The sequence below is a fragment of the Protopterus annectens genome, chromosome 2.part0 (genome assembly GCF_019279795.1).
Source record: "Protopterus annectens isolate FY-2018-M chromosome 2.part0, PAN1.0, whole genome shotgun sequence".
In the NCBI taxonomy this organism is placed as follows: Eukaryota; Metazoa; Chordata; order Ceratodontiformes; family Protopteridae; genus Protopterus; species Protopterus annectens.
Genome location: NC_056728.1, coordinates 561,685,220 through 561,703,539, shown reverse-complemented (window position 1 = coordinate 561,703,539; position 18,320 = coordinate 561,685,220). Strand labels below are relative to the sequence as shown.

Sequence of the window (18,320 nt, the reverse complement as noted above, 5' to 3'; positions counted from 1 at the left end):
TCTGGGGGCGTATCTGGAATGCTAGATGTTTCCAGGTCTAAAAATTTGCATACTTAAAGACCATCTGTAAAATGGAAATCAGCCAGGAGGGAAGCATCAGGACTTTCAAACTATGTAGCCAGAGAACACTCAGAGGAAGGTGGACAATAGCTATTTGCTCTAAGGAAAAGAGTTGATGGGGCAGAGAAAGTACTGTTGTTCACTAAGCAAAAGGAGCAGAAATTATATTTGTCCTGTACAAGATGTGAGGGTGCATGCCAGAGTAGAGTTCTCTTTGAAGGTCATTTAACTTATTTAATTCTTAATGTAAAATAGTTAACAGGAATCAGGAGCTGAAAATGTGCATAAATGCAGTAAATATAGCAAATAAATATCAAAAGAATGAAAGAAAAATTAAACTATTAAACATACTTCTTATATATAAGTGAGCTGTCCTAAATATATGAAACAAAAAGAGTTTTCCTCAAAGATGCCTTGGAATTGCTCACTCAAACCAGCCATGTAGAGAACTTCAAGAGATGTGCAAATGGCAGTAAATCAGTGCCTACTAGATGACTGGGGGTACCTGTCCTGGGGTCCATTAGTGGTCTATTTCCCAAAAAATTGAGTGAGTTATCCAGAATAGATACAGGTAATGTGTTGTCTGTGTTGGGGTATCAAACAGGGTTTTTTGTGAATCCACTCCTGTTTGCATTATGTATGGCTTGGGTATTGAACACATCTAAACAAAAATTTTAGGATGCCAGGTATTTGGTGTGGAGGGGTGTATACCCTGTTAATCAGTAGTGCGTGGGTCACTTGGTTCTCTTAGTGAAGACTAGGACATGAATGAAGAGGGCATTGTATATGGTGAAGTACTACTTTGTGTTGAAAGGTTAAGAAATGAATCCAGATAAGTATAAAGGATTTGGTTGTATGAAACATGTTAGTTTTTTTTTGTATGGAGCCTTTTGAGAATTTTTTTTTTGTTGGGGGGGGGGGGGGGTTGGCTGCCTGAGGTAATGAAGGTTTCTGGTTTCTTGGAAGAATAATGTAGATTTATGGCAGCCATGTCACAACTGTAAACTTGTGTGAACACATACCCTTGATGTCATTACTGAAGTGCTAAGTACATAATAACTGGCAACTGCACCCATTTTCAGTAGATAACATTCCCACTGTGAGAGTGGATAGGACTAAGTATGCTTGTACTGGGTGCTATTTACCCTGCTGATATCCACTTGTTTAGAAAATAGGTTTTTGGTGGCATTTGACATTGTGGTTCAAATGTGTCACAAGGCCTTATTTCATAGTGGGTGATCAGTTATTCTAAGTTACTGCCAATAAGGTCTGTACAGGTAACATGGCCACTGTGAAGCTTTTCTGTTTTGCATTTTTCAAAGCTACTTAAAAACTACAAAGGTTGTATTGGCATCACTGTAATTGGTGTGCTACATCACATGGGAACTTACTGAAGAATGCAGAAACAAAGCTGACCCACATAACTGAGATGGTTTCCCCACATATTTACAGTATCCATTCTTTTTGTATGTGTTGCAGTACAGTGCTATGTCCTTCAGCCAAACTGCTACACATGAAGAACATGTCTTACCTTAGCATCTGAGCTTTCTGCTGTTCATGTGAAGATGTAGACTGACCATGTTCCACATGTGCTTCACCCATAAAGAAAGCTTTTGACTGTTTCAGTAAGCATAATATGTATTTAGAAGGTAATTATGCTAAGTAAGTTGTAACAAGAGGTAAGGAGAAATACTCAGATTTGCTCACCTGTTATCTCACTTCATTTGGAAACAAAAAGATCAAACCTTATCTTGTTTGAAGGAACCGTGTCTAACTGTAGCTTGATGACTTCTGGTGAATTAAATCTGAAATCAGCATAGTCAAACTGTTTTATTTTCTAGTACCTTTTTGTAACTAAGTGGATGCAAATGTTTGCACACACAAATAAAATCAAGTAAGTCATCTAAAGTACAGCAAAACTTTACTAAACAAAGTATGGCATAAGTGTATCCTAGTACCCCTCACAGATGCGCAGTAGCAAGGCCTACCCAAATCCCACTTAACACCCAACACCTGGTGACATGTATGAATATTTATTGAATATTCAGAGATGTCCTCACTGGCCTCATCAGTATTCTGCAAGTCAGTACAGCCTAACTTTAAGTGAATTACACAATTAAACATTAGCATTAATTACACAAGTAAAAAAAAAAAATATATATATATATATATATATATATACTGATAATAGAGCCACGTCTTCCATGCTTCATGTTTTCAACAATGTAAACTAAATAACTACAGCTAAAACAATAAAACAGTAAAATTAGGTTAGGCTAGAACATGACACACTGTCCAGGTGCTATAGGCACTGGGATGAATGCAGTTAATACCAGTTTGACAAAATCTTGAACTAGCTTAACTTTCTCACCCAGTGGTAGAAAAGGTTTACCTTCCTTGGCTATGTGAAGGAGTAATTTTTTATCAGCAAGGTTTGAGTGACTTTTAAAGCACTACTGTTCAGATGGTGACAGCTCCTGTTTTTCGAGACTTACTGGTAAGACATTGCTTTGATTCCTAGTTTATGCATGATGTCACTGGCAGATCTGCATGTCAGTCAATCATGCATAATTTGCATATGACACAATGGCCATTTGGCATGTCAATCACACAGACTATTCCCACTTATGTGTAGTCTGACCATGAGGGGTACAAGGATACAGATATGCCCAAAGTACTTCAAACTATAACCAGTTAAAAGTGATATTCCTTTTTTTCTTTCACTTCTGATTAAATGCAAGATAACTCAGTCCATCCATCCATTTACAGTCCCTTTTTCCCATTTTTGCACATGGTGTTGGGGTATCGCTTCAACAGTGACAGTCATCTTAGAGCCAAGGTTTACACCACCAGGTAAAATCATTTGCCCCAAAATAATCATTTCTCCCAAATCCAGAATGTTGGACTATAACTACCCCTTGCATACAGCCAGCTTGCCTGTCTTTATGTAGGTTTGTATGTCTTGGGAATCACCAAGAAGCTTAGCCACATTACTCTTCCAGTGACAAGATTAGAATGTTAATTTAAGAAAACTTGTTAGGTAAACATGTTTCCATTGGCACTGACCTTTAAAGAAGTCTGCAACTCTTGAAAACAGTTTAGTAGATAGAGATGCTTCTCTTTCACTTTAGTGGAAAAAAGTTTCTTGTTAGCTCATCTGAACTATTTATTTATTTTATTTATTTCCAGTTTGATAACCGGGGAAGTCCACTGGGCCCGAAAGCCCGTTTTCAGTGGAGGCCCGGGGAGAAAAGCTCCACGATAATACATTACACACAAAAACACAGCAGAAAAGATCTAAACTAATACATACAAAAACACACTCTGTTCTAATAGCATAATACTTTAACAAATTCCAAACAAGAAAGAGGAGCATTGGGCACAAAACATAAGAAAAAGATATATTAGTGAAACTGTGAATGTTAGTAAAGTGGGAAAGGAAAGGAAATTATAGAAAGAGTTTGAATGCAAGAGCAGGGATGCATGGGAGAAACGAATAAGAAGCAAAGAAATTAAAGGAGAGGAGTAAGAACAGGATAGAAAAAGAACAGAATACTAAATGTTCAAATTATGGATGAGTCCAGGAGACCACCTTGAGAAAAAAAAAAAAGAAAAAAGTCAAAAGATTTAAGGAGAGAGTAAGCATAGCACTTGAAGAAAAATAAAGGGTTTATTCAGGGAGGAAGGAGGAGATAATGTAGAAGAGAGGGGAGCTAGGGAGAGAGTCAGAAGAAGGGGAACCAGGGGTGGAATGGAACTAGGATAAATAGAGATCTAGGTAGGAAGTATACAATTACATTTCCAATTTTGGAAAAGGTGAGAATGAAGAAGAGATTTAAAGTGTTCATAGCTTGTAGTGGCTCTTAGAAGGGAAGGAAGCGAGTTCCATTTTTGCTGTAGTATGGGAAAGTAGGAGTGGGCCAGGGGGTCGTTTGGGTTTGTAAACTGAAATAAGATTTTGGTGGCTAGATCTTAGGGGCCTTGGAGGAGTGTATATGGTTAAGGTATTAGATAATGCTGGGCAAGCAGTGGGTTTAAAGATTAATTTGTGTGCAGTAGTAAGTTGGAGGAAATTGAGTTGATTAGGAGTTCTAGCCATTGAAGACTACGGAGGCAGATGCAGTGGTGTGTAGAATGAGCGAGTTAGTAGCGAATTTGGCAATTTTGTAGTAGCAACTTTCAAGTTTTGTGGAGATAGAAGAGGAGATTGGATAGAAGAGGAGCACCATACAGCAGAGAAGGGAGAAGGAAGGTAGTGGCGAGAGTTTGTCTTGAAGATGGAGTAATAAAGTTTGCATTTCTATAAAGCATACCGAGCTTCTGATGAGTTTTCTTTATGTTAAGTTGAATATGAATATTAAATTTCAAGTGTTCATCAATGGTTACTCCGAGTAATTTAGCACTACTAACAACTTCTATAGAGGACTTGGAGAGGCTGGAAATTATGAAGGATGACTTATCAGGAGTCAGAGCTTTTGAAGGGGAGAAGAGAATGATGTGGGATTTATTGGCATTGAGGGAAAGATGATTTTGAAGCATCCAATTTTCTATGGTTGTGAAGGCCAATTGGGTTTTGGCTTGGAGCTCGGAAGGTTAGGCAGAGCAGATAACAGTGGAGTCATCTGCGTATTGTACTATTTGAGCAAGAGGAATAGAAGAGTGGAGATCATTGATAAAGATGTTAAAGAGCAAAGGCCGAGAATAGAACCCTGAGGGACTCCGTAGGGTAGGTAGGAATTTTGAGGTACCAGTTTTCCATTTCACAGCTTGGGATCTATCAGAGAGATAACTTCTGAACCAAGAAAGAGAGTTGTGGGAGAGATTGAGGTTAGAGAGGTGGTTGAGAAGGAGAGTGTGGGATATAGTGTCGAAGGCCTTAGAAAGGTCGAGAAGAACAGAGGAGACAATTTTTCCAGAGTCACGGGCTTGGTTGACAATTTCTAGGAAGGAATGAAGAGCGTTATGGTACTGTGGCCAGGCCAAACCCATGTTGTGAGGGAGAGAGGAGATGGTTATCGAGAAGGTACGGCATGAGTTGCTGGTATATGCATTTTCAAGAATTTTGAGATTGGGGAAAGAATTGCTATTGGGCGGAAGTTAGAGATGGTATTATTTTTGCCTCCTTTATGGAGGGGCAGAATGTGGGCAGCTCTCCAAAGTTTGGGAACATAAGATTCTTGGATGGATCTATTGATGAGAATGCTGATAGGTATGGCAATGCCATTAGCTGCAAGCTTGAGAAAGAGTGATGGAATGTTGTCAGGGCATTGGAGCATGGTTTGAGTTTACGAAGAAGATGTTTGATACTGGTGGTAGACACGGGATGTAGAATGAAAGTGGGAGGTGGGTTATAAGAGTTGGAGTGAGGGATGGGTGTAGAAGGATGCTTTGGGTTAGGGGTAGGGGTGGAAGAGGAGAAGGATTTAGTCAGTTCAGCTATTGAGCCAGTAAAAACGAGTTAAAGAGAGTAGCTATTTCAGTGTCAGTCTTATTATTGTCTGGACAGGGATTGGATTTTGTACCTGGATGTAAGAGAGAATTGATGGAATTCCAGAATTTTTTGGGATTATTTGTGAGGAGGACTGAAGTTTGCCGTAGTAAGATTTCTTATCCTTTATAATAAGTTTTTTAGCAAGATTACGGAGTTGCTTAAATTGCAGTAAAGAGGCTGGGTTTTTATTTTTGTTGTATAGTTTCCATGTTTTGTCCCTTTGTCGCATTAGAGTTTTAGTGTCTTTAGTTAGCCAAGGGCAGAGTTGAACTTTATCCTTTTGTAATGGGAGGGGCTTGGGAATCTAGGATTTTAAGGAAGGTAGTATTAAAGAGTTCAAGGGCTTCATCTAGGGGAAGAGTGTTTAGAGAATCCCAGTTTGTTAGTTGAAGGGTTTCTGAAAATACAGAAGGATTAAAATTAGTTAGGTTGCGAGAGTAGACATATTGTTGTTGGTGTGGGAGCTGTTGGGTTTTACGGTTAATAAAGGCTGGGAGATGATCACTTAATGAGTCAGGTAAGGTACCTGAGTTGGAGATATTATTAGGGTGGCTGACTAGGATCCAGTCCAAGATGGACCCTGGAGGGTTGGTTTTGTTAGGTCTGGTAATGTTGTTTATTAGTTGAGTAAAATTATAAAGATTGATAGACTGAAGGGGAGTATTGTTATTAATATTATTCCAATCAATATTTACATCACCTAGAATGAAAGTTTCCTGTTTAATATTGTTTGAGGCCCAACAGAGAATATTCTCTAGGGTGGAGGAGTTGTCTCCAGGAGGGATATAGATGGTTATAATACAGATACTTTTGAAGTTGTTTATTTTGAGGATTCCTATGACTAGTTCTGCATTGTTAAAGTTGGGAATGGAACTATATTTTTATTCATTTGGAAAACAATGCAGTAAACAGCAGCAGCAACAAAACAGAAGGGGATGTGAAACTTTAAACTATATGCTGTATAGCAAAGAGGAATATAGCTGACCCTACACTTAAGTTTCAGATTGGATATGTGTGGCGGGGTGGGGGTTCTAAGATGCAATTGCCTTGGCATAGCAATCTATGTAAGTAAAGTTTAGGAGACATTTAGGAGTGAAACACCAAGAATGGAGCACAAATGAAAGCAGAGCTTTAGTGTAAGTGAGTTATCAGACATTAAAAGTGATTGTTAATGAACAGAAAGATGAAAAAGGAGGAAGACTAGAACAAATTAACACTGTGTGAGTTGTCAAGCTTGGCATCCAAACTGACAAGTAATTAGGCTGTGGTGGGAAAAGGAAGAAATCTGCAGAGAAACACAGAGCTTGTGGCTTAGCAAAGAAACTGAAATGGGAGGACGAAACTGTTTCTTAGGTTAAATCAAAGCATAGACTGTTCAGATGGATAGGAAAATGGAGACAGTATGAGAGAGGGGCATAAGCTAGGGCAATCTGAAGCTACAAACCCTAGATAAATGGAACACCATCTATAATATCTGGCAGCTGATTAATTAAATAAATAGACCCAAAGATCTATACCCTCACTGTCAGTGGATCAGAAGAGAATGATTCAGGAAGCACAGACAGAGAAGAACATGGTAGAAGGACTAAAAAATAGCTTGGGCATTAGTGAATGAGAGAAGGCAAGTGAAGGAAGGGTGAAAAAGGTCTACCAACTCATAAATAAGGAGAAAAGGAACAGTAAGAAAAGCAGAGCGAGGCAAAGAGGAACATATTCTGTAAGGGACTTGAGCACAAAAAAACCCCACAAAGATTCAAACCAGAGGAATTTACTTGTGGCATGTTCTGCATGTCCTGGAAATTGTCCCACATTAAAGGTCTGGAGCAATATGCACCTCCAGTGAATCTAAAAGTGAGTTAGTGTGTTGGATGCAGGTATCATAGTGTATTTCTTCCATAACACTTTTACATGAGGCAGAGTAAACCCCAAAGCTGAAACCAAAGAGGCCTCTGGGGCAGCAGGACAAAGAGGATGGAAATGAGTGGGGAAAATAAAGAACCACTGGGAAGAGATGAAGTGCCATGGATTAAGTGCCTGAACTACAGGAATAAAATACTTAAGGCAGGGTGGCTGCAAGAGGATCAAAACTCTAAATGGAATAGGAGGAAGCAGGGGAGGACAGATAGAATAGTAACACTCACCCTGTCAGGTATTGTTGCATAATTTTGCTTCTGTACATATAGAGGGTTCAGGGTCTGTTTTTATGTCTGCATATTTTAACAGCAAATAATTTTGTTTATTGCATTGCATTTCAGTAGCATGGGAGGCTCAGGAAACAGATCTGGTGTTTCTTGAACTGTGTACACTTTGGATTGTAGGAGCAGAGAGGGTAAGCTTGCTTCCCAAAAATACATTACGTAGCTTCCACAAGAATTGCAGCTATTTTAATTTGCTATGGCAACTTTACACTGACTGCTTGCTGCTGAATATGTACATTTACTACTTGAAGTAGTCCACAGTTTTGGTCAATGCAGTGACTGCAGCTGCCTGCTCTATTACATATGGCCACTTTCTGTATTGTTTTTATAAATGTAAGATTTCTTTTGATGCCATATCCACATACACTGTTTGTGTTTCTTCTGTCTTGCCATCTTCCACTACTTCTGCAGGCTTATTAGATTTTGTATTTATTTGTGTGAAATATTTGGAATGCCTTTATTGTATAGCTATGACCTGAACTGTTATTTTGCTAACAATTCAGTTTTTGCCTGCAATTTTGGTACTATTAGAGTATTAAACTACTGACTGGCCTTTAACCAGATGTACTGTGGAACTGAAGTGTCATTGCTTCCCTCCTTGATCCCTTCTGCTAGCTCACCTTTAGCTTTTGTCTCTGCTGCCCTCACTGTCTTTGTTGCCTTACTGTTAGCTTCCTTGTGGAGCGACCGTATAATTTGCCCTAATTGCCAGGCTCACATTCCAGTGTAGCCGCATTTAACTTTTCTTTGTTTTTGCCTTTTTTCTCCTTCCTTTACTTATACACACAGAGATATGGATACTTCTACCAAAACGGACTTTGTATTACAAGGATTTAATATCCTAAGGCTTGACTGCAAAACAGAAAGAGCTGAAGGTGTAGCTATCATGTACCAAAGTACATCACATATCCACCATATCCACATGACATACCACCCTTTGATAATGTTGGACTTCTACTTGGCTTCCTTCAGATTAACCCTAAGAAAGCAATATGTACTGTATCACTATACAGTCCCCCATATACCTATCTTCTTGGCTCTCAAAAAAAAAAAATCCCATGGAACTCCCCACTGCAGTCTAGTTAATTTAACAAACTTTAATCTTGGCACTTTCATATCCACCCCTAAGCAATGTAACTGGCATCCACTGGAGTAAATTCCTTTAGACACGGCAGATGAAACATTTAACAATATCTTCCTAACCATCCATAATACAAAAGCCCCATTTAGAAAAAAAAGTAAAATTGCATTCAGCCCCTTGGTTTACTAGGTCAACAAAGTATCTAATGAAAAAAGAGATGTAGCTTGGAAGCTTTGGCAGACCAACAAAACCCCTTCCAGCTATCAAAACTGCAGAAATCTACATAAAAAAAATTCATAACATTAGTAAACAAAGACATAAATACCACTTTTCTATACAAAATAAACAACACAGAAAGCTTCTGGGCACCTTTTAACAAACTCCTAAAACCAGGAAAACCTTCCAATCCCAACTCAGTTCCACAGAACAATGGCATGAACAGCAAGCACCTGTAATTCCCATTTCATTAATGCAGCTTCAGCACTGATCAAAAACTTATCTACAAAATCACTACCCATAGCCCACTTAAACCTATAAACTCTCCCACTTTCACCCTTAAACTAGTCCCTACAACTACAACAACAAACATTACACTGTTGCAGAAGTCAGATGAAACTAGCAGCAGGCAATATTCCTGCAGGATACAACAAGCTATCAGCAGAAACCCTCGCCTATCTAGTTTTGTAAAACAGAATTGGAAACAGTCACACATCTTGCTGCTGGTTGTGATGTACTAATGGCAGAAGGACTGTATACTGAAAGGCATAATAATGTGGCAAGACTGTTGCATTGGGGATTGTGCAAACATTGCAGTACTTAAGTGGCTAAAACATACTGGAAATATAAGCCGCAAAGCATCATAGAAAATAATGAAATTTCTATCACATGGGATTCCCCCATTACCAATAGTTCAAGAAATAGATATGAGAAAACCAGATGTAGTAGTCCATGAAAAGAAGACAAAAGTAGCATTGATTGAAACTGCGACACCCAGTGACTACAGTGTCTTATGTACAGAGAGACACAAGATCATAAAATACCAGGATTTGCAGGCAGAAACCAGGGCAATGTGGAAGAAGGATACCCATATAGTTCCAATAGTAGTAGGAGCAATGGGTCTTATAAAAAGAATTTACAATCGTATTTAGATATGTTACCGATACATGTAACCCAATACAAATTACAGAAGGAGGCATTACTGGGCACAGTGCGGGTGCTGCAAAGAACACTTCTGGCTAACATCAAATATTAAAATAATACTAACAATACTAATTTCATGAAATTTAATCATACATTGACTTAGGAATGGGGTCCATTCCCGTCATGGTATTAGAAACCCAAAATACCTGAAGAAAATAAAAAGACAGAATCCTGTGTCCCTAGAATAGTTATTTATTTATTTTAATTTATTTATGTTTCAGCATGTGCATACTAAGTGTAATATGTGTGTGTGTGTATGTATGTATGTATCGTTTAGTTGCTTAGAAAAAAAAAATAAGAAAATAAGAAGACAAAGAGTAGATAAAGAGAAGAATATTAATATAACTTAATACAAGAAGGTGACTTATAAGCAAAAGTAACAAGGTGACAGAAGTTTGAGCAAAAGTAACAAGGTGACAGAAGTTTGTGGAGAGTGTAATAAAGATAGCAAAAACAGTGAGAGAAGGGTGATTAAAGCTCTTGGAGTAGAGGAGGGACAAGTGAAAGGGTGAAAAACAAGTCATAGTGAACAATGGGTAGAGGGGGACAAAGGATAGATAGTATGGTTGATGTGAGAAATGTTAGATAAAGTGTTAGGGTAGGGTGAGAAAGGGTGTCGGGTGAGGTGTCATTCAGGGTGGGAACATCAGCATAGCTATACTGAATTTAATATATGGAAACAGACTTTTATCATACTTCCGCAGGGAGACACCGCAACTGAGTTGAGTATTTACAGACCTATAGCTATTCTCCTCCCACTGTCAAAAATACTGGAGTGATGTGTCCTGTCTGAGCTACATGAGTACCTCCTTGAAAATAAGCAACTAGCCCCTATGCAGCATGGTTTCTGACCAAACTGTAGTATAACTCCGGCTTCACTCTCCATTCTTAACAATAGTAACTCACATCATGACAATGCCCATCTAGTCTGAGCAACCTTTCTGGACCTGTCTAAAGCATTTGACAGTCTCCTACCCACTTCTGTGCAAACCCCCAAAGATCTCCACCTGGCTGATGAGATCTTTCTGTGGTTCAAAACTCACTTTGGTGATGGAAGCCAGTGCATCAAATAGCAGACCAAATACTCCACCTTTCTCTCAGTGGAGATAGGTGTTCCTCAGGGATCAAGATTTGGACCTTTATTATGCAATACATTCATTAATAATTTATACACTGCTTTAGGCCCACATTCAGTACACCAATGATTCTGCATTCATTTGCTTAGCCTGTTCCTTAAATGAGCTTCATTTACTCATTCAAGAGATGGAGACTGAATGACCAAAAGAATGGACTTACATATACTAAGTCTGAGATGCTATTTCTCAGCATATTCCCATTTCTCTGAAGTATGGTGTCTTGGAGTTGGTATATATAAGTTATGGGAGTGTGGGGGTGCAGGGGGCTTGTCCACCCTCCCCCCAGCAAAATGAAGTTTTAAGGAGAAGAGTAATTTTCGAGGTACGCTGTTCTCTGGGTTTTTTTTTTTTTCTGCTTTTTGGTGCTTGGCATTTCAAGTGCAGAGATTTCAATTGGGAGCCAAGTATAACACTAGACATAGTGTAAAATGCCAATGTATTAGGTGTCACCATCAACAATAATCTTCAGCTTTAATACACTATTAAAACACATTTCAAATACTAGAGGCCCTCTACAAAACCAAATATTAGCAGTTTTTGTTTAAAAACATGGTCGAATGAACTGGACCAAAAAACAAAGAGTACCTTGACCATAGAGGGGGTTCATTTAAATGTGGGAGTTGTAGCTATTATAAGTTTATCTTGGAAGGTAACTGTGTACAGATTAGAAATATTACAATTCAACTTGACTTTAGCTGTAATTGTAAAATTAGTGGTGTTGTGTACATTGCACTGTGTCAAAACTGTAAAGGTTTTTACATTGGTAAGGCAACTAGATGCTTTAAGGACATAATATATGAACACATGTACCATATTAATAGATTTAATAACAGCAGTGCCTTGGCAAAACATATAAGTAAAAATGCAGCCCATAGATTTCTGTTCTTTTGGCATTAAAAAATTTATTTTGAATTCCAGAGGAGGTGCAAGTGATTTATGGTTGTAATACCAGGAGTTATATTGGCAGCTAAAGACGAATGCTATGTAAGCTCCCAGTTTAAATGGTATGCTTTCCATTAATTGCATTCTTAAACTTAAATCTTTAGGATTTTTTTTTACTGTCTACAATTATTTAATGTGGGAAGATGTTCACTTTAAATAATTTTTTATTAACTTATAATGAATTTGCAATTTACATTTTAAAGTAGCTGTGTAGGTTTTAATTAACATAATTTTTGGTGACTGGATGATTTCTGTGGTTACAGAGCACTGCATTAGATTTGATTGGGTAGATTATGATATGTGACTGAAACAAAAAGTTTTTAAAATGTGATTGTTAATTTTATGGAGTTTATTCTGATGATGTCTCATTAATAATTGAGAGAAAAGTGCTTAACAAAAGAATTTGAGACCTGTACCAGCATTATTGTTACCCACATTTCCTAAATATATTGAACATGGTAAAAAAGCAGTTACCAAGGCCTATCTGCTTCTTGGTCTACTTTATGCAGCTCCAGTATTCACCAATCAACACTCCTCTCATTTACATAGACTGGAACTATACTATTACAAAATAGCAAAATTTGCTACTGCCCTCCCTAGTAGGGCACACCGCAGTCAAAAAATGAATGAAGTTTCCTAATTACCTCAATTATACCTGGTTGAAATTCACCCACTTTATTCCCTACCAGCACTCATAATGTCCAGCCTTTGCATCTCTGCTCAGTGGTACTTCTCTGTTAGAGATCTACACTCCCATGAAAAATTCCTTTCCTATCAACACAAGTCACATAACTTGCATGGAGATATGCCCTATTCCCATAATGTGGCTAAACTCTGGAACCTGACTCCTCTTTCTGTTTGCCAAACTGAGAACCTGTACACTCACCTTCTTAAAATGCGGCTAAGCCACTGTTCTCCCACACCTGTCTAGTCTTTTCTACGTCTGTCACCCACATTTCCTTGAAACTCAACTCTACTAGTACAAGGCTGTATTTCAGCACAACCTAGTGCTTGTTTTGTATATATTGTGAATATCATCCTGGCTAGTTTTTTTTTACAAAAACTTCCTTCATCCACATTTCCATGAAGCTCTTCTAGGCTTTCTGTGAGCACAACATAAAACTCCTTTTGTATATATTGTAACTATCATCCTCAGTCTGTGTATAATTAACACTAATGGATCTTTTGTCACCTCTGTATAGCTGACCTATTTTTATTGTGTATAATATTGCATATCAAAGTACTGTAATCTGTAGAAACTGACAGCGTTTACAGTGCTGTATGCTGTAAATTAAATTATTTTGGAATGCCTAGTACTGTGTGCTTTAAAATGTGTTATGGAATGTCTATTACTATTTGGTTGTAAGTAGTTCTGTAGCCTCTGCTGAAAAGGAGGTCTTACATGGCCTAGTTTGACTTTCCAGTTAAGCGAATAGAAAAAAAAATCCATAGTCCTAAATTATTCAGCCTTCACCTATTCCCATAGCTTATTTCCTTACTGCTAGACTCCTACCTCTTCCTTGACCTTCATCTCAGCACAGTGTGACCCAGTCCTCTAAAATCCCATGCAATTATCTTCAGATTCTTTTCCTTCCCCAATTCTGTACCACAGAGTGTCATGATTATTGATGGCTAATGGTGTTTTAACCTGGACGTCCATTACCCATTCTGCATTGGTTACAACGGCATCCAGAATTTTATCGTTTTTGGTACAGTCTTGCACCATTTGTCTTAAGCCCTCATGGTCCAAGATCATAGTCAACTCCTCCTTCTCTATGACATAACTTAGATCATCTAGTTTTATCCTAGAAGATTTAAATCCCCCATGCATTTTTATTTATTTGTTAATGGGTTTAGAGCACTGATCCTCATGGACCATTTTCAGGTTTAGACTGGGTGTAAAGTTTCTCAAAGAATAAGTGTATATTGTTAAATACAAAGAATTCACAAAACATAAAATGAAAATAAGAACAAATGTTTTGTTGAGTGCACATAGAGCAGTGGCAATAATTTTTTAAAAAGCAAACTTTCTCTTCTTCCTTCCCCACTCTTTTTTCTTTCATGACATCTCTCATCTTCATGTTTGATGTGTCTTAGAGATGATATCAGTCCATCAGATCTCCTCACCCCTGCTAGAGCATTTAACCTAGGATCTGTCCATGCCCCATTCCTGAGTTGTTCTTCCTCTGCTACCCTTCCTCGTGTAAGTAGCTACTCTACCTCCACGTGTCCCTTGTGTGGCATTCTTGAGCAATGTATTCACTGGCACCTCCATATCCAACCCCCTGTTATCACTGGCTTTTGTTTCTGTGATACCAGCAAAGTCCACCCTCCCCTTTTGCAGCATTTCTTATAGCTCTCCTCCACTTCTTTGCCAGATTGCAGAGTAATATTACCCAGCCATATGCCATGTCCTCTTTGTTTTGTTGCAATATTCCATATCTCTCTATACCCTCTGCCAACTGCCTGTGATTTTGGAGACAGTCTTTCAGGCTGTGCAATTCCATGCTCCATCCCGGATTTGGACTCTGATGCAGGCAAGGTCTATCATCTGCTCACTGCTTTTGGATAGCTAGTAGAACTTTAAATGACTTGATTTTTATATGGAAATTTTTCAAGGATGATTAGTATTCATGATTTCTGAAAGGAAGAGGACCACTTCATCATTCTGGAATAGTGGATATCCGTTGACATTATAGGTGCTCATTTTTGTTTACAGGAGGGTTTTTATAGACCTTTTTTGCCTTGAATATTTTTTCATTCATTTTGCATAATTTAGTAAAGGATATTTAAATCCTGTTATTTTGTGTGTACAGCTGGCCTTTTCTAACTTAACATGATTTACGTTTCAGGTCGCATAATTGACATATTACACATTATTTATAAATAGAGTATGTATGCTGGTAGTTGGTTATTTATAGTGCTTTGGTTTGCATACTTTACACTTTCAAGTTTAAAATCAAGCTTATTATTAGACTATGTGTACTTGAAATAAAATTAGGTTACATAAGTATGGGCTTTCTTATTAGATTAAGTTCATTTATGTTTTTCATATTAAAATATTACGTTTAATTGTAATCAACATTTCTACTGCAATGAAATTAACTTTTTTCACTTGCGTAGATAAATGGTTGATATATGATGAGCAACTTTGTGTCACTTCTGTACAAGAGTGATAGAAATATGATAAGCTTAGACTTAAGTCCTTTCTTTGGTTTACATGCTTGTATTTTAGTGCAAGTCTGATATTTCTAAACATATAGACCATGTGTTGCAGGGGTCAGTATCCCAGTTTTTTTTTTTTTTTTTTTTGGAATTTATGCAGAAGCTTTCATATTGTGGTTTTCCAGTAATTTGGTCAAAATGTTCTTTGTGAACAGCATAGTATCCCCAGTGTATTTAGAGCCATACAAATATGGAAAAGGAGGCATGAAGTGTTGCATTGTGTCCTGGAACTGTGGTAAACTTGTTTGTTTTATGCAGAGGCTGCTTTTTAAGTTTTTTACATTTTGACACTCATTTAAAATGTGCATGCTGTTTCTAACTTACCGATTAGTGGCTTTACAACCATGTGATAAAGTTTATATATAGTGAAAGTATTCCGTAGAATTAAACAATACTGCATTTTGAGACACTTGTGAATTACATTCATTTCTTCCTCTGTAATACCTTTTGGACACTTCTGCTTGCTTGCACAGATGTGGTCTGGTTGTTTTGACCAAGATCATAATAACTTGCTTAGAGTTACAAAGTATCCAAATGGAGGTTGTCAGAAACAAACCCAGGCCTGTGATGTATAGTTCTGAGTTCATCCCCTTAACCACCAGTGTATACTGCCAACCACATTACAACTGCATTTGACAAAATTCACACCTGATGCTCAGAAGTGGTATAAACAAGCATTAATCTAAAGGAAGGCAATAAAGTACATTTTTTTAAAAATGTATACCAGTACCAGAACTGAAATAATTGTGTGCATGCATGTGAAGGGTGAAAATGAATGGGTACTTTGTCCTACTGTTTAATGATCTAAGTGCAGCTGTGCAACACTCTCTAGCAGGTTAGCACAAATGGTTAAGGCTGACAACTGCTTTATCTTGTAGTCCTTTGTTTGATTCCCTCAGTCTCCATTTGCAAACACTGCAGCTCTGAGCCCCTTAACAAAGATAGTAAAGAGACAGTTGCACCTGGTAGGTTTTCTAGGTTGTCTCATAAATAAACCGATTATTTCCCCTGCTTCATCATCACAGTACTCAGTGAAACAGGTATAAGCTTATCATTTTTATAATGTGTTTTAAATTTATCAGAAGGTCAGAAACATCTATATAAAATACAGTGTACTTGTAAAATCAAATCAGTCTTGCACATTATTTGAGTGAACTCTAGCCTTTTGAAGCCATGACAGTAAATGATATTCATTTTTTTCTATGGTTTCAGCTCAGAGCACAGGGCTGAACTGTCCCTGCTAGCAGCTACATCCTTGCTCCTGATCTTCATTCTGGTTCAGAGGAGATGCTCCTTAGTCTCTAAAATAGCACTGGCACTTGGGCTATTGGGAGTCTACAGTTACCGGGCAGCCATTGGAAATGTGGTGTTTCCGTGGCAACAAGTCAGCAAAGATATTTCCAAGTAAGTTCATCAGCATCTTTCTGAATCCATGTTTTAAACTTTTTTTTTAATACTGTGGATGCCACGACTATGTCTGGGTTATTTGTGAAACTGCTGGAGCATAATGGGATTGAGAAAATGATATTTTATCACACAGTAAAACCATTACTCATGTTTCCTAACATTATACCAGCATTATATTGTCTATTTTCACATAATAAATTAACAAGTAGTGAGTTATAACAGTCAATGATTTTACAATTTATATGACTTAGAATAAGAAAAAAAAATCACATTAAGTCAACAGTGTGCAGAAGGCATACTTTATAACCTACAGTCTTTTCTTTGTAGAAAACATTATGCATTTATTTATATTTACACATTTATACATTTGTGGCTGTGTTTAAAAAGATGTATTGTTGAGGTGGAGAAATATATTTCATTCTCATCCTTTATTTTAATACAGGTTTTCTAGCTGTTTGATTTCCTAATAATAAAATGTGTTTTATTTTATCTTACAGTAACATGTATAAAGATTCGTATTTTGCCTTTGTTGTTTGTATAGCTCTGTTACTAAATTTGCAGTACACAAAATTCTCAGCAGTAAATCTGTTAATAATAGGCAGCTTTATGTTATTTTTTTATGATTGTGCCGAAGGAGTCTCCTGACTTGTATTATAGTCATTTTACATGCTTACCTGCCCGTAGCATTTTTTAGCTGTACCTGTAAATAATCTGTCATTGGTATGCTAGTGGGTCAAACATGATTTAATTTGTCATCTTTTTTTGTTACTGTGAATGTTAAACTGGCATAGTTTTTGGACTGTGTTACAAGTAGCCTCTCTCAAATCTCAGTAAAGTTACTGAGCCTCCCCTAAATATTAAAAGGGTTTTCAGGGCCTCCTCATACAAATAAAAAATCATGTGCTGTAGTATAGAAAAGTACACTGAAACAGCCCCCAAAACACATTCAAACATGGATGCGCACACATGCACACTTTTTAAATAATGAAACTCTAGCTCATTCTACGATTCTTTCACAAGTGATTTGTAGTCACAGCACAAATTCATTGACTTTTGTGCATAAGCTGATCACACATAAAGCAGTGCTAAATTCTTAAAATATTAAGTACACAGCATTTTACAGACTTGTTTGAGCCTCCCCTAAAATGGGTCTAGGCTTCTCCAGTGAGGATGAGTTCAACATTTGAGAGATGCTAATCTTCAGGAATTGTTAATATTTAGTTTTCCCTCCAGAGTCTTACAATCCAAAATTGTAGTTCCATCATCACCAGCTCCAGGACAGAGTGGCAGGATTTAGTCAGCCTTGCAGTGGTCATTTTCTTAGACTACCAAAGCCCCCTTCTATTTTCCCATGATCACATCTTTCTAAGAACCCTATCTTCAGAGCTTTTTAGTTGCACAAAGTGAGACTTTGCTTTGAGAAAAGCCTCAAGCTGTCACTGCTATTTTAACAATTTATTTGGTACCAAGTCATTTTTGTTCTTCCAGTAGCACTAACTGTGTGTGTGTGTGTGTGTGTGTGTGTGTGTGTGTGTGTGTGTGTGTGTGTGTGTGTGTGTGTGCGCGCGTGTGAGTGTGTG

At 37.6% G+C, this 18,320-nt stretch overlaps 1 protein-coding gene across 1 annotated transcript in view; it reads left to right on the top strand.

Moving 5' to 3' along the window:
- PIGG (phosphatidylinositol glycan anchor biosynthesis class G) overlaps positions 1–18,320 on the top strand; it is a 2,654,828-nt gene that overhangs the window by 1,774,835 nt on the left and 861,673 nt on the right. The window contains exon 10 of the mRNA XM_044060932.1: positions 16,546–16,737. Coding sequence (XP_043916867.1) covers positions 16,546–16,737 — 192 coding nt within the window. The remainder of the gene's footprint in view (positions 1–16,545; positions 16,738–18,320) is intronic.